Source organism: Mandrillus leucophaeus, unplaced genomic scaffold, assembly GCF_000951045.1.
Source record: "Mandrillus leucophaeus isolate KB7577 unplaced genomic scaffold, Mleu.le_1.0 Scaffold79, whole genome shotgun sequence".
NCBI lineage: Eukaryota > Metazoa > Chordata > Mammalia > Primates > Cercopithecidae > Mandrillus > Mandrillus leucophaeus.
In genome coordinates, this window is record NW_012108585.1 from 3727172 (window position 1) to 3740443 (window position 13272).

Genomic DNA, 13272 nt, shown 5'->3' on the forward strand with positions numbered 1-13272 from the left:
TAATTCTTACAACAGTCCAGAAGGAAGGGGATGATATTCTCACTCTGCATACGAGAGGTTTGCAAGCTCACACCGCCAGGATAAGCTAGAGCCAGGAGTCCCGTTCGGGTCTGTGACTCCCAAGCCCTTACCCCCTCCCTGCACGTTCACCTGGCATGGAATATTCTTGTCCTTCATCTGCCCCAAGTCCACCCACCCTTTAGGGACTGCCTCCTTCAACTGGCTTCCGTGACTGCGACAGTGATCGCCTCCTCTGAACGCCCGTAGCGTTGACTGGGCACCAGTCCATCCCACCTGGGAGTGTAAATGTTGCACTTTTATAGCTCCCATCCAGCCGGAACAGAGACCCCGGGAAAACAGGTCTCTAAAGTGGTTGTAGCTTTTCTGGCATGGCACACTGCATGCTGTAGGCACTCAATAAATACTATTTGACTGATTGATTGGTTCCTTAGACTCAGCAAACTTCCCCTGAGCTGGCGGAGGGAGTGGGGGAGTGCCAGCTAGATCGAGCATAAAATCAGGCAGATGTGGAGATTGGCGGCCAGTGAAATGGAAGCTTCCCCAGGTGGAGCTGGTGGCGCCGGCAGCCCCGGGGGTGCTGTTGGGGAGAGTTACTTTTCGGTTTTGGGGCCGATCATGCCAGAGGCCGGCTTATTATGTGGATGCTGAAGGCAGCCATGGACTCCCATGTCCCACACACTGGCCAGGCCCGCAGCCAGCTGGTGACTGCCTCCTTTCTCCATCTGTGGGAAATTGTCCTTCAGACTCCGGTGGACAAATGGCCCTTCAGGTCAGAGTAACAGGACCCAGTCGCGGGAAGTTCTGCCTCCAAGAAACCCGACTCCGAGGGTCCCTTCCCGCCTCCGGAGATGAAGTCTTTCTTGCTTTCCCTGGCCGCAGTTCTCCCCTCTCACCAGGCCTCCGTCTTGGACACTGGGCCTCTTCTCTATCACGCAGAGTAACCTATAACCGCTCACAGGTGCCCAGTACCTTCCACGTATTTGTCAGGCACTCTGCCTCTGTGTGGTTTAATCCATCCTCAGAGTGACCTGGGAGACTCGTGAAGCTGGCACAGTCTCCGTTGTCATATGGGGAGACTGAGGCACAGAGAGGCTAGGGGACCGTCTGGATCACACAACCGACATGCTTTGTGTCTGCGGCCATGCCCGACGGTAGTCCCGTTCCCACCTTGTCGGTTCTTACTTTGTCTGTGTCTCAGAGCACGGGGTGGGGGCCTGCAGGGTTCCCAGGTCCGTGGACGAGTGTGAGAGCAGCGCCAGGCTAATGGGCTTTCCTTCCTCTCCAGCTCTGTGGCTGTGGGCTGCTTGGAGTGGGCATCTGGCTCTCCGTGTCCCAAGGCAACTTTGCCACCTTCTCCCCCAGCTTCCCTTCGTTGTCTGCAGCCAACCTGGTCATCGCCATAGGCACCATTGTTATGGTGACGGGCTTCCTCGGCTGCCTGGGGGCCATCAAGGAGAACAAGTGCCTCCTGCTCAGCGTAAGTTATGTCCGAATCTCCAGCCCCTCCAACTCCTGATCTCCTTGCACTTGCACCCCTGGGACAGGCAAGACCTGGAACACTAGCCACCTGGGTGTCCAACCTGAGCCCAGGGAAACTGCTTCTAGAATGTTCTAGGCTTGATCACACCCCTCCTCCTCATGATTGGTTATGCATACCCCTAGTTGTTCCTCCCACTCCCTGATGAGTCAGCTCCTTTATGCCCCTGTCCTAGCTATCTGGGTTTCCTCAGGAGGAGCTGGCCTCTCCCAGACCTGGGAAGCCCCACCTAGGCGCCACCTGTCCCTGCCTTCCACGCCCTCCTTGTCCTCAACCCTGCCCATTGCCACCTACCCATGCCTGGCCCTTTTCTTTCCAGTTTTTCATCGTCCTGTTGGTCATCCTCCTAGCAGAGCTGATCTTACTCATCCTCTTCTTTGTCTACATGGACAAGGTAAGCCTTGCCAGATGGGAGGGGGCATATGGAATGTCACTACCCTTTGAGTTGGGCCAAGCAGGCCAGGGGCCCTTCCCTGGCCAGAGGAAGAGTGCTGGCAAGCAGCACCTGTGCAGAAAGGAAGACGGAACCATGGGTTGGGAAAGCTACCGAGGAAAGGCCAGTTGGAAGGTTTTGATGGGGGGAGCATAGGGCGGGCAAATTTGGAGAATGGGGGAGTTGTATAGTCCCAGGAAGTGGAGTCCTCTGCATGACCAGAGATGGCAGTGGGCTGCCTCTGGCGCTCGCGAGCTCCCTGTCACTGGAAGGAATTAAGCTACTTGGAGAAGGGATTCACACCTCCTCAGGTGGTTGGGCTGGGTGATTTGAGAGCAACCCATGAGAAACAAGGAGGAACTCTCTGGACGAAGCTGGCTGAGCAGGACTGACAGCACAGGGAGGCTGTTTCCTGCACTAGAGCCCTTGAGGACGGGCGCTGCTCCTGGGTTCAGGAGGATGGTGGGTGGCCCCCTGTAACCTCGCCAGGCTGGGCAGTTTGCAGTCACGAGCGACGTTGGCCAGGATTTCAGTCTCTTGGGGCGTGGCAGGTCCTTTGGTACCATGTGCTCCAGAACTGTGTAAGGAGCTGCCTGAGCCACACCGAAAGCTGGAGACATCATTAGGATGAGAAAGAATAATTTTTTAGTTTTGCACTTGTGAAAGGGAAGAAAGAACAACGGCGAGAGATTTCTCTGTGCCAGCCCTGTTCTTGGCCCTTTTATGAGAATTGTTTCCCTTAGTTCTCACAACAGCACCATGAGTAGATACGGCTATTCAGTATCAGGTAGAACAGCAGTGAGGGAGGCGCAAGGTCACATGACCTGTCTTCCTCCCTTAGTTCCCAGGGTGTGTTTTGAGGGGGGCAGTCTGTGGGGAAGCTGTGTAGTGGGGGGCGAGGGTGGCAGAGTGGCCTGTGTGTGTGGCTGGTCCTGGGATGGGAGAGCGGAGGCACGTGGTGTGTTTTTTGCCTCTGTGTGTTACAGCCCTGGCCCTGACCCTGAGTTTAGCTCTGCCGGGAGGCGGTGGGTGCACCAAGGCCTGCTGTATTCTGAAGCTGGGAGTGTGTGCCTACCCCCGCACCTCTGTTGGGCCAGCAGAGCCCCCCACCCCAGTGGGCAGGGCCTTCCAGACCAGCTGCCTCCCCTGCCTTCCTCACCCCTCATCTGTCACCCACCATCCTGGGTGGCCTGAGGTGGGCTGGAGAGACAAGCTGCGTCCTGATCCTAACCGTCTCGCTGTGTTCCTGCACCTGGCAGGTGAACGAGAACGCCAAGAAGGACCTGAAGGAAGGGCTGCTGCTGTACCACACGGAGAACAACGTGGGGCTGAAGAATGCCTGGAACATCATCCAGGCTGAGGTGCGGGCTGGGCCACACTGGCGGGGCCAGGCAGGGAGGACGGGTGGCAGCCGGCACTTCTAGCTGCCTTCCCAGGTGACCTGACCGGGCACCTGTGCTTTCTGGATTTTAACCGGGAGTGGGGTGGTACCACCGGGGCATTTGCCTGAACTGCCGAGTCAGACGTGGTACAGCAGGGTGCAGCTAGAGAGAGATGAGGACACAGGTAGGGGCAGGCCTAAGAGAGCTGTGGCTGAGCTTTGGGATGAATGACTGAATTTATTTTAGCAATGATTTGCCTCCATGATGGGGCTTGGCTTAGGTGAGGAGGCCGTGACTGTAAGAGGAAAACAAGTCCATACTCCCAGACGCACCCATGTTAAGCCCTGGCGAGGGGCTGGCAGGGGCTTGAGTGGCAGTCAGCTTGGGACGGTTTACAGAAGGAGCAGAGGTGCTGGTGGGGAGGTGCCCAGCCCGACGGTGGGCCGCATTGCCCTGTCCCACTCTGGTCTCCAGGAGGGAGCACTCACTCGCTTCCCCAGTGGGCCCGGCTGAAGCCCAAAGAAGGGACGAGAAGCAAGCCCTTTGTCTCCGCCCTTAACTCCAGGGTGGCCACTTTTTGGGGGGCTGGAGTTGGCCTGGGCAAGGGAAGGCCCTGGGGAGGAAGGGGCAGGCCATGGCATGTCTGACCGCCCCTTCCATTCCTGCCGGCCAGATGCGATGCTGTGGCGTCACTGACTACACAGACTGGTACCCGGTGCTGGGGGAGAACACGGTTCCCGACCGCTGCTGCATGGAGAACTCCCAGGGCTGCGGGCGCAACGCCACCACGCCTTTGTGGAGAACGGTGAGGCTGGGGATGGGCCGCTTGGGTCCAAGAGCCCATGTGTGGATGTCCTGGCGTGAGGAGACCTATAACGAGGGCTGGGCCCAGGACACTGAGAGGTTGGCTGAATGTGGGGTGGGGTAGGGGTTCACAAAATAAAGCCGAAAGGCAGATGGAAAATGGGGGGTGGTGCTGGACCCACAGTTGGGAGAGTCAGAGGGTGAGGGGTTGAATGGGGTCTGAGGCTGTGCAGCTGGCCTTGCAGGTGGGGCGGAGGCTGCACCAAGGGAGGAGGACAGAGCTGAGGCCAGGGAGGGCTGGGAGGTAAGAGCAAGGACGAGGTGGAAGGAAAGAGTGAGGTGGGGGCCGGGCTGCAGGGAGCGCATGGTTGGGCTGGGACCCTAACGTCGTGGGCCTCGCTCCCCAGGGCTGCTATGAGAAGGTGAAGATGTGGTTCGATGACAACAAGCACGTGCTGGGCACGGTGGGGATGTGCATCCTCATCATGCAGGTAAGAGGGGCGTCCCCAGCAGCTGGCCTCAGCGCAGAGGGAAGGAAGCACAGAGAAGTGAAGGCAGTGTTGGTTCATGGCGGAGGGTCTGGAGCTCATCACAGCTTTTCAAGCTTGGCAGCTGTGCCTGCCGCCGTTTTCTCTGAGCTCTGACCTGAGAGCACCTCAGCACTGACAGTGGTGCTCAGGGCTGCCTGTGGCCAGGCCTAGGCTGGGATATTGAAGCTGGAGTCACCCCCCGTGGGTTCCCCCAGTTCTGCCCGAACCTTGAGCCCAGAGAGCCAGGCAAGGCACACACGGTGTCCCCTGGTCACCATCTTTACAGCCTGTGCACACGGCACACTATCTGTGGTGACCATGAGACCACAGCGGGCTTCCTTCTGCCTCCTGCACTTGTCTGGGTCCCCAGCTCCTTTGAGATCCAGGAGGGGAGGGACACAAACAAGTAGTGACATCGTCCTGAGCACACATCATTGGTGAGACAGCCCTGTTGCTGCCACAACATTGCACCATGTATTCTACAAGCAGACAGGAGAGGCTTGGCAGGAGTCCTGTTTTTTTCTTTTTGTAAGTGACAGGGTCTCACTCTGTTGCTCAGGTTGGAGTGCAGTGGCGCCCTTATAGCTCGCTGCAGCCACAAACTCCTGGGCTCAAGCAGTCGTCCCACTTCAGCCTCTCAAGCAGCTGGGACTCCAGGCGTATACACCACCATACCTGAATGACTGAAAACTTTTTTTAAAAAATAGAGATGGGGCCTCCCTCTGTTGCCCAGGCTGATCTCAAGCCATCCTCCCACCTTGGCCTCCTAAAGTGCCACTATGCCCGGCTGCCCTGAGTCCTGAACAATCCCTGCCACCTCCCACTCCCCACCTTGGCTCCTGTGAGCCCCCACTGAGGGCCAGGTCCTCCGTGCATCCCGTGCCCGCAGCACCCCTCTGAGTGGGCATGCGTGCGCGTCCTGCAGAGGTTTGGTGGCTTCTGGTCTAACAGCGCCACGAGGCTGAGCCAGCGTTCATCTGTGTGTGACCTCTGTTCATGGTTTTCTTCATTTCTTCATGCCACAAGCATTTTCCTGGCACACCCGTGGCCATCCCTGCTTGCTCCAGGTGCCCTGTGACATCCCAAGCCTCTCGGGGCTGAGGTCAGGTCCAGGCTGCTGCAGCTCCTGCCTCAGGCCCCTCCCCGTGTCTTTCAGATCCTGGGCATGGCCTTCTCCATGACCCTTTTCCAGCACATCCACCGGACTGGTAAGAAGTACGACGCATGAGCGGGCTGGCCGGGAGTGCCCGCCCCGCCCTGCTGCCCCGTGGAGGGAAGAAGATTGAGCTTTGTGTCGCCTGCCTGCACTCTCCAGATGTGACCCCTGCACCCACCCACCCCGGCCTGCCCTACCCCACCTACCCTGCCTCAGCCTCGGACTTCTCAGTGGGTGGAGTGCCAGGGAGGAGGAGGCACACGGAGACCTGGGGCTCGGGGCACCTGGATTCCTGCATCTGCATATGCGTATTTGCCAAAGACGACAGGGTGGGCTGGGGTGCACTCAGGAGGAACCCCCAGCACTGATGGGCTTCTGCCCCTGCCCTTCCTCACACTGACACTTTGTCCCCATGTGGGGTGGGGAGCAGAGTGCCCGCCCCGTGGAGATACCGCCCCAGCAGGGGCTGCTACGTCCATGGCCACCATGGGGCACTTGGCGGGGCGGGGGTCTGCCAGCCTCTGGGCAAGGCCCCTGGAGCATCTCGCCCAGGCTTTTTATACCTTACAATGTAACTTTTTTTATTTTATTTTACTCTACGATTATTCAGGAATATTATCTCTCAGATAAGTTTAGGGTTAGATTTCTGATTTGTAACTTTTTACTGTGTTGATTTCTTTAATGGTTTGAATTTTTTTCCCTGAGGGTGAGGGATGGGTGGGAAGAGAGGACATCTGTCCAGTCTCAGTCAGGACAGACCACCGTGCGACACTCGGGAGGCTCTCGGATGGGGCGTGCCTGCGCCCTCAGAACGTGTGGGAAGGAGGGGCCGTGGACGGGACGCAGGACCTTGCCAGGCTGGTGTCTGAGGACGGGAGCCTGGGAGAGGTGGGCGGAGCATGAAGCAGGCTGGAGGCGCCCCTGCACAGGAGGTGGCGTGTGCTGACTCATGGAGCTGGAAAGGCCAGGGCAGGGGGGCCCACGGTGCTGGGGAAACGCTTTGCTAGGAATGTGGCAGAGCTAGAGGGGTCCTTAGACTTTTCGCTGAGGAGCAGTTGTTGGTATTTTCTTTCTTCGTTCCTCCCGCTCTCTGCTGGCACAGGAGGCTTCCCCTTCCACCCCGTGTGGGTACTCCCACAGCAGGTTCCGCACACCCCAGTTATTTCAGACATTCCTGCTAGAAACTGTCAGACAAATACCTCTGTAGTTCGGATGCTGCTCACTTTCTCCCTTGCTTCTGGAAGGGGAAGCAGTCCTTAGCTTTTGCTGTGCTGGGACAGTGGCAGGGGATCCACGGGGGCGGGGACCCACGGTCGTCCCCACCAGCCTTGCTCAGCTGTGGGTTGCCCTGCTGGGAAGGAGGGAATCACGTCCACCTGGGTCCCAAGATCTTCGCCGCCTTCCCTGGGGCCGTGGACAGCAGCAGTGGGTTGGGTGGCGATCCTGCCGTCTGTGATCCCAAGGAGAAGAAATACAGAAAACCCAAGGGAGGTCAGACTGGCTCTTGTTACCAGAGCCACGGGAAGAAAGCAGCCGGAGCCATGCATGTGCAGAGCTGGGCCTGGGAGAGAAACAGGCTGGGGAGTGAGGCGGGGAGTGGGGTTCGGCTGCAGCAGGGCGCCTCTCCAAACTGCAGCTGGGCTGGCGTACTGTTTTGCAGTCCACGAGGTGGCGGATCCATGGGACTGAGCATGGGGACCTTACCCACTAGCCAGCATCTACTGCACTTGCTCAGGTGGGGCCTTGGTGGGCAGCTGCCTTTCCTTTACAGTTTGTCTTGTCACCCTGGTTTCCCACTGCGGCCAGGTCTCTTCTCCAGCCTCCACCTGTCTGTCTGCTCCAAGAGCTGAGACACAGCCACCCAGCACCAGTCACTCCTCTGTTCACCTTAAGTAACACACACATCGGGACCAGGAGGATAGAACTGTTGGCATTATCAGGACTCGTGTTTTGCGGGGGTGGGAGTTGAGAGGAGGGTGGTCTTGTGAGTTGGGCAAGGTAAAGGCCGCTTCCCTGAGGCAGGGGCGGTGGTGCCGATGGAACCCGGGGAGGCCCACATTTGAGCAAAGCTGCCCTTCCCTTGTCCCCTGGCCTGGCTTCCTGGTAAGGAGCTTCAGCCACCTCCCCAGGAGCCCCCAGAGTGCAGATTCTGGAGCAGACACACCCTGGCGGAGAGACACTCGGCACACAGGTGCTCCAGTTGCACGGTGGGACCCGGGGCCTCGTGCGTTTCTCGCTGTGGATGGGGTGGGTGGGTTGGTTTGTGCCTATCAATGCAATTTTTAATTTTTGTTAATATCAACAGCAAAAGCCGAGTGCATTGGGAGACGTGCAACCTCCCTGAAAATCTTTTCTGTTGCTGGAGTGCTTCAGGGGTGGCCTCTGGCCCCAGAGCCTTTGTCACAGTGCCCCCACCAGCCCCCACCTCATCCGTCTGTTTGCAGAGCCTCATCTACAGGTCCCCACGCTGCCTTCTTTACTCGCTCTGCGCTTGGCTGTTTCGTTATTTGGCTGAGTCTACGTTGGGTGGAAGTCTCTGTGCACGTAATGGGTGTTCCTCCAAGCCCCTTCCACTCGGAGGGCCACACCCGGCGATGCCAGTGAAGGTGGCACAGCCTCTCTTCAGTTTCTCTTGACTGTGATCTCACTGGGGCAGAATTCCCCGGAGAGAATTCCCTCACTCACGGCTCCCTCTGCCAGAGTTAGTTCAATCAGGTCTGATGTGAGCAATTTACACACTTGTCTCAGAAAGTCCCTCAGGGTTTGTAGAGGACTCAGGGGGCATCCGCTGCAGACTCAGCCTTTCTCTGCCGCCATCTTGCAGCAGGGGTGAGCGGGCACAGGCTGCGAACTGCCCTTGGGTGGTGGTAGCAGGGGTCAAGGTGCAAGTCTCCCCCTGCACCCCTCCCCCAGCTTGCGCCTTGTCACGCCCTCTCCCTCCAGCATGGGCCTGCGTCTCAGGCTCTCTGGAAGGGCGGCCCTGCCCCAGACCCTCTTGCAGATGTCCTGGTTTGACTTGGAACTAGGTGGCCATCTTTCCAGGCTTTGGTGGCCAAAGAGCAGTCTAGGTGGATGGAAGTGGCTGTCCCCTCCTCTCCAGCCCCTGCCCACCCACCGGTGGAGGTGCTAACTAGCAGGGACGTGGCATAGGATGGGAGCTGGGTGCGAGCTGTTTGGGGTCCATTCTTTGTCCCTCAGCTTCTCAGAGTCCAGCCAGCCCTTGTGTTCCCGTGCCCCCCACTTTCCTCCTCCCCACTGCAGTGAGGCAATAGTCCAGGGTGGGGCCTGGCCTCCCTGCCCTGATTGGGCACCCAGGAGGTGAGGCCTGGGGGGCTTCCTGCCCACTCCTTGCCCACCTGCCTGCCCCCGGGCAGCACGGGAGGGAGAGCAGGGCGAGCACGCTTGTTGGTTTCAGATGCACTTTCTGCTTGCGATGCCGTATCTGTGCGTTCCTTCATCCTGGTCCTGGCTTTATGGAACACCATGTTTTTAGCATGTTTTTAAATAAAAACCAATAAAGTGTCAAAAGCACAGCAGGCTGTCTCTCAGTGGTGTGTGTTGTTCACTCAGCCAAAACTGTGATGTATGTTGTGGTTGGTGTGAGGGACCCAGATGGATCAGATACCACTCCTGCTGTTCACCCAAGACACACCCCCACGGGGACCTCCTCTCTCTTTTGGGGCCCAGGTTACAGATCTGCTGGCGCGGGGAGGGTCTCAGTCCTCTCTGGGTGCCTGAGGAATCTTCACATCACCCCTTGAAACAGGCTGGATCGGGGTCAGTCCCAGTGCCCGAGCCCTCTGCGTGAGAGGCCGTAGTCCTGTCTCCGTACACCCATCACACATGGCCAGTCCTGTGGCTGGGCCCCTAAGTGTATGGTGGGAGGAGTATGGAATAAGTCATTAGCAGCTTCCAGGAGGGGAAGGGGCTTCCTGTGGGGGTGGGGGCTGTCAGTTTCAGAAGCGGTGTTCTTCCCAGTCCCTGTGATGTGCCCGGGGTTCATTTGACCTTGATGTCTCCTAGGACTGAGGGGACCTCACAGTGTGACTTGGCCCTTTCAGGTGGCTCTGGGACAGCCTCAAAGAAGGAACACAGTCAGGATGAGGATGGTCAGCAGGGAAGGCCGTTAAAACCACGAGCGGGAAGAGCTGCTGACTGGGCCGCTGACGTTGCCACCTTCCTGCCGTCGAAGTCTCCTGCTTCCTTGGTTGGGGTCCTGGTGTGTGGGGTTTCCTTGGCTGTCAGTCAAGGTGACAAGTTGCAGATGAGAAGCTCAGAACTCCCTGGTCCTCACTGTGCTCATGTCCCCGGAGTGGAGGCAGGCGTGAGGGTGTGCATGGGGGTGTGACAGCAGTTGCAGGTTTGGAGGTGGGCATCTTGAAACCCCTCTGCCCGTGGAGCTCCATCTCCCTCCCTCTCAAGGGAGTGGCCAGGTCCACACAGAATTATCCCAAAGCATCAACCTCCGGGCAGCCGCCATGCCCCAGAGTCTCCAGAGACAGTGCCCTGAGTCTGAGCCACCCTCTGTCTAAGGTCCAGCTGGAGTGGTGTCCCTGAGAGCCTCCCCAGGATATTTACCAAGAGAGACTTTGTGGCTGTAGGGTCAGGATTGATCATGGCCGAGGAGCAGGTGATCCCCCATCGTCTGCGGAGGATAAACCAACTCATAGGAATTTGGGCGGATGCCCCCCTGTCTCTGCCCGTTCTTACTCTCGCTCCTGCCCCCAGGCCTGTGGACACAGATGTTGAGATGCCCACTGGGTCACTGTGCTGTGTTTTGGGGCTTCCGGGCAATGGAACACACTGGCTGTTCTCTTAACCGTCGGCTCTGGCTGCCCTGTCTGTGCGGGAGAGGAGCATCTTCTTTTTCTGGGGACTTTTAGTGACGAGACTGGCGCCTCTGGGCTGGGTCTGGGCTCCTTAGTCTAGGGAGTGACTGAGATGACTCTGGGGGTCCCTCCTTTGCCTCCCCCATTCGTGTGTGTGGTGGTGGAACTGCCTCTCCATTGGTGCTCAGCAAAGGGCAAGGGAGAAAGGGTGGCTTCTGAGCGGCGGCAGAGCCCTGCCAGCTTTCCACGGGTCCAGCGCTGGCGCTTGCACAGGCAAATGTCTGTTTGCTCAAAGACTTACTGAATACTCACTCGTGCCACGCGCCTGTAACACAGTCGTGGACGACACAGACCCAGTCCCTGCACTTACAGAGCTGACCATTTAGTGGGGGACCCCAGAAGAGTGCGTATGATTGCAGGTAAGTAGTGGCAGTAATGTTTACAGGGCACTGGGAAGCCCTGTGGGACAGTCACTGGCTGAACCCGGAGAAGAGAGGTCTCCAGAGCAGGTGATGTCGAAGCTAAGAGCTGAAGGTGGAGGTGTTCACCTGGCAAAGAGAGGCAGGAGATGTGTCCTGTGGATGCTCGTGGTCCACAGAGCTGGAGCACAGAGGGTGAAGGTGAAGGTCTGGAGACAGCGGTGACCACCAGATCACAACCTGGAGAACCAGGCCAAGGAGCTTGAAGTTCAGGCTGAGAACAACGGGAGCTGTGGAAAGGCTTCAAGCCCAGGTGTGACGGGCTCAGATGTAGCCTTTAGAAAGCTGGCTGTGGCTGCAGTGTGGAGAGTTGTCAGGGACAGAGGAGGCCACCGGGGGACCAGGCACAGGTGCTGCAGTGATTTAGGTGAGAGACGATGATTTAGGTGAGATCCTCAGGGAAGGGCAGGGGGGTGGAGACGAAGCCGGGAGATTAGAGAGATGCATAGGAGAATCTGTGAGCCTTGTTGGTTAATTAGATTTATGCAAAGAAAAGGAGCATTCTTGCCACCCGCCCAGCATGACACCCTCAACCCAGACATGTAGATGACTAATTGTTTGCATCAAATGGATGGATGAATGTATTTTCTGGGCTCAGTGCTTCTGTGCAGGAGATGGCAGGGATCAGCGTGGTGCAATTAAATCTCTCTCTTTGTTTGCATTGAGCTGCGCAGCTTGCAAAATGCTTCCATAAACGTGATCTAGGTTCCTCCCGACCAAAACCGTCTTATCGGCTGTCACTGTGCTTAAACTTTCACCATCAGAGATGCACCACGGTGTGCCTGGAAAGAGCACTGATGTGGGTGCCAGAGGACCCGGGTTAGATTCCCAGTTTGCATTTGGTGTCTCTGTAAGCCTCAAAACTTGTCTTGGTTTTGTCATTTGCAAATGAGGATAATGCCTATTTCGTAGATTTGTTGTGGGGATTAAATAGAGACATGTATGTAGAGGCATCCAACTTGATCCTGGACCAGGATAGGTGCTTGGCAAGACAGTGGCTGAACCTGGGTCGCCATATGAAAGGCAGGACCCCAAGGAAGAGCAGCTCTCGGCCCGAGGACACAGGAGAGCGGTCTGCAGAGGGACGTTGGTGTATGAAGGGAGAGTGAGCTGCCCGCAGGAGCTCAGGGAACAAGCTTCCCATGCCACTGTTTTGCTCTGGGCTGGCTCAGCAGCAACACTCAATATTCCAGAGAAGCAAGAAGGAAGCCAGATTAAATAAATGTCGTTTTGGACACAAAAATATTGACATTGCGATGGTCCCTTCTTAAAGCCGTCAGCAAAGCTTGGTAGGCTATTGATTTAGCCGTCTCGTTTTTGCTGAGTTTAATGACAGCAGTGAGATAGACTATTGTCTCCTAAAGCTAACACAGAATAACAGCACTGCACAGGGCATGCTGGAGCCAAGCCCTCCTGATTGAAGCTGATGCCCTGGAACCTCTCCTTTGCAGCCCAGAGACTACCAGGTAGCTGAGAGCCAGCTAGGGCAGAGCTGGGCACTGCCTCGTTTTCCTTGGCCCTGTGTGCAGAGGAGAGAGGTGAACTAGGACAGGAAGGCCGCACAGTGGCCTGTGGCCGGGTCTTGTGGTTAGCACCTGTTGCCCAGAGAGTTTTTTTCTGGTTACTGAGTTCTGGAACAGCCTAGAGCAGTGTCCAGAGCAAGGCCAGGCTAGCCTTGGTGGTCGAGGCGAACTGCAGCCCACATGCTCTGATTGAAGGACCTCAGGAAGCTCATTGTCCTTTGCCTCCCTAATCCCACCTCAACTCCACTCAATTTCTGGAATCAGAGTCCAGATGATCCCTAATTTATAATGGTTCCGTTTATGATTTTTTGACTTTATGATGGTGTGAAAGCGACAGGGATTCAGTAAAAATGCTTATCACTTTCCTTTGAGTATCCACACAACCATTCTGTTTTTCGTTTTCAGTACAGCATTCAATAAATGACATGAGATACTCAACACTCCGCCGTAAAGTGGCCTTTGTGTTAGATGGTTTTCCCACTGTGGGCTAATGCAAGTGTTCAGAGCACATTTAAGTTAGGCTAGGTTAAGCTGTGGTGTTCGGTAGGTTAGGGGTATTTTTTTTTTTTTTTTTTTTT

General features: G+C 56.9%; 1 protein-coding gene and 1 pseudogene across 2 annotated transcripts; both read left to right on the plus strand.

Annotated features, from left to right (window-relative positions):
* Positions 1-677: 677 nt before the first annotated feature.
* TSPAN9 (tetraspanin 9) lies at positions 678-9394 on the plus strand. The gene is made up of 7 exons (XM_011967187.1): positions 678-790; positions 1306-1498; positions 1878-1952; positions 3251-3352; positions 4047-4178; positions 4585-4668; positions 5864-9394. Exons 1-7 carry the CDS (start codon positions 678-680, stop codon positions 5933-5935), a joined length of 771 nt encoding a protein of 256 aa, XP_011822577.1. The 3' UTR covers positions 5936-9394.
* Positions 7405-9396, plus strand: LOC105529916 (annotated as a pseudogene). Its single transcript, XR_001004582.1, has 2 exons — positions 7405-7509; positions 7886-9396. The product of XR_001004582.1 is annotated as an uncharacterized LOC105529916 (transcript).
* The last annotated feature ends 3876 nt before the right edge of the window (positions 9397-13272 follow it).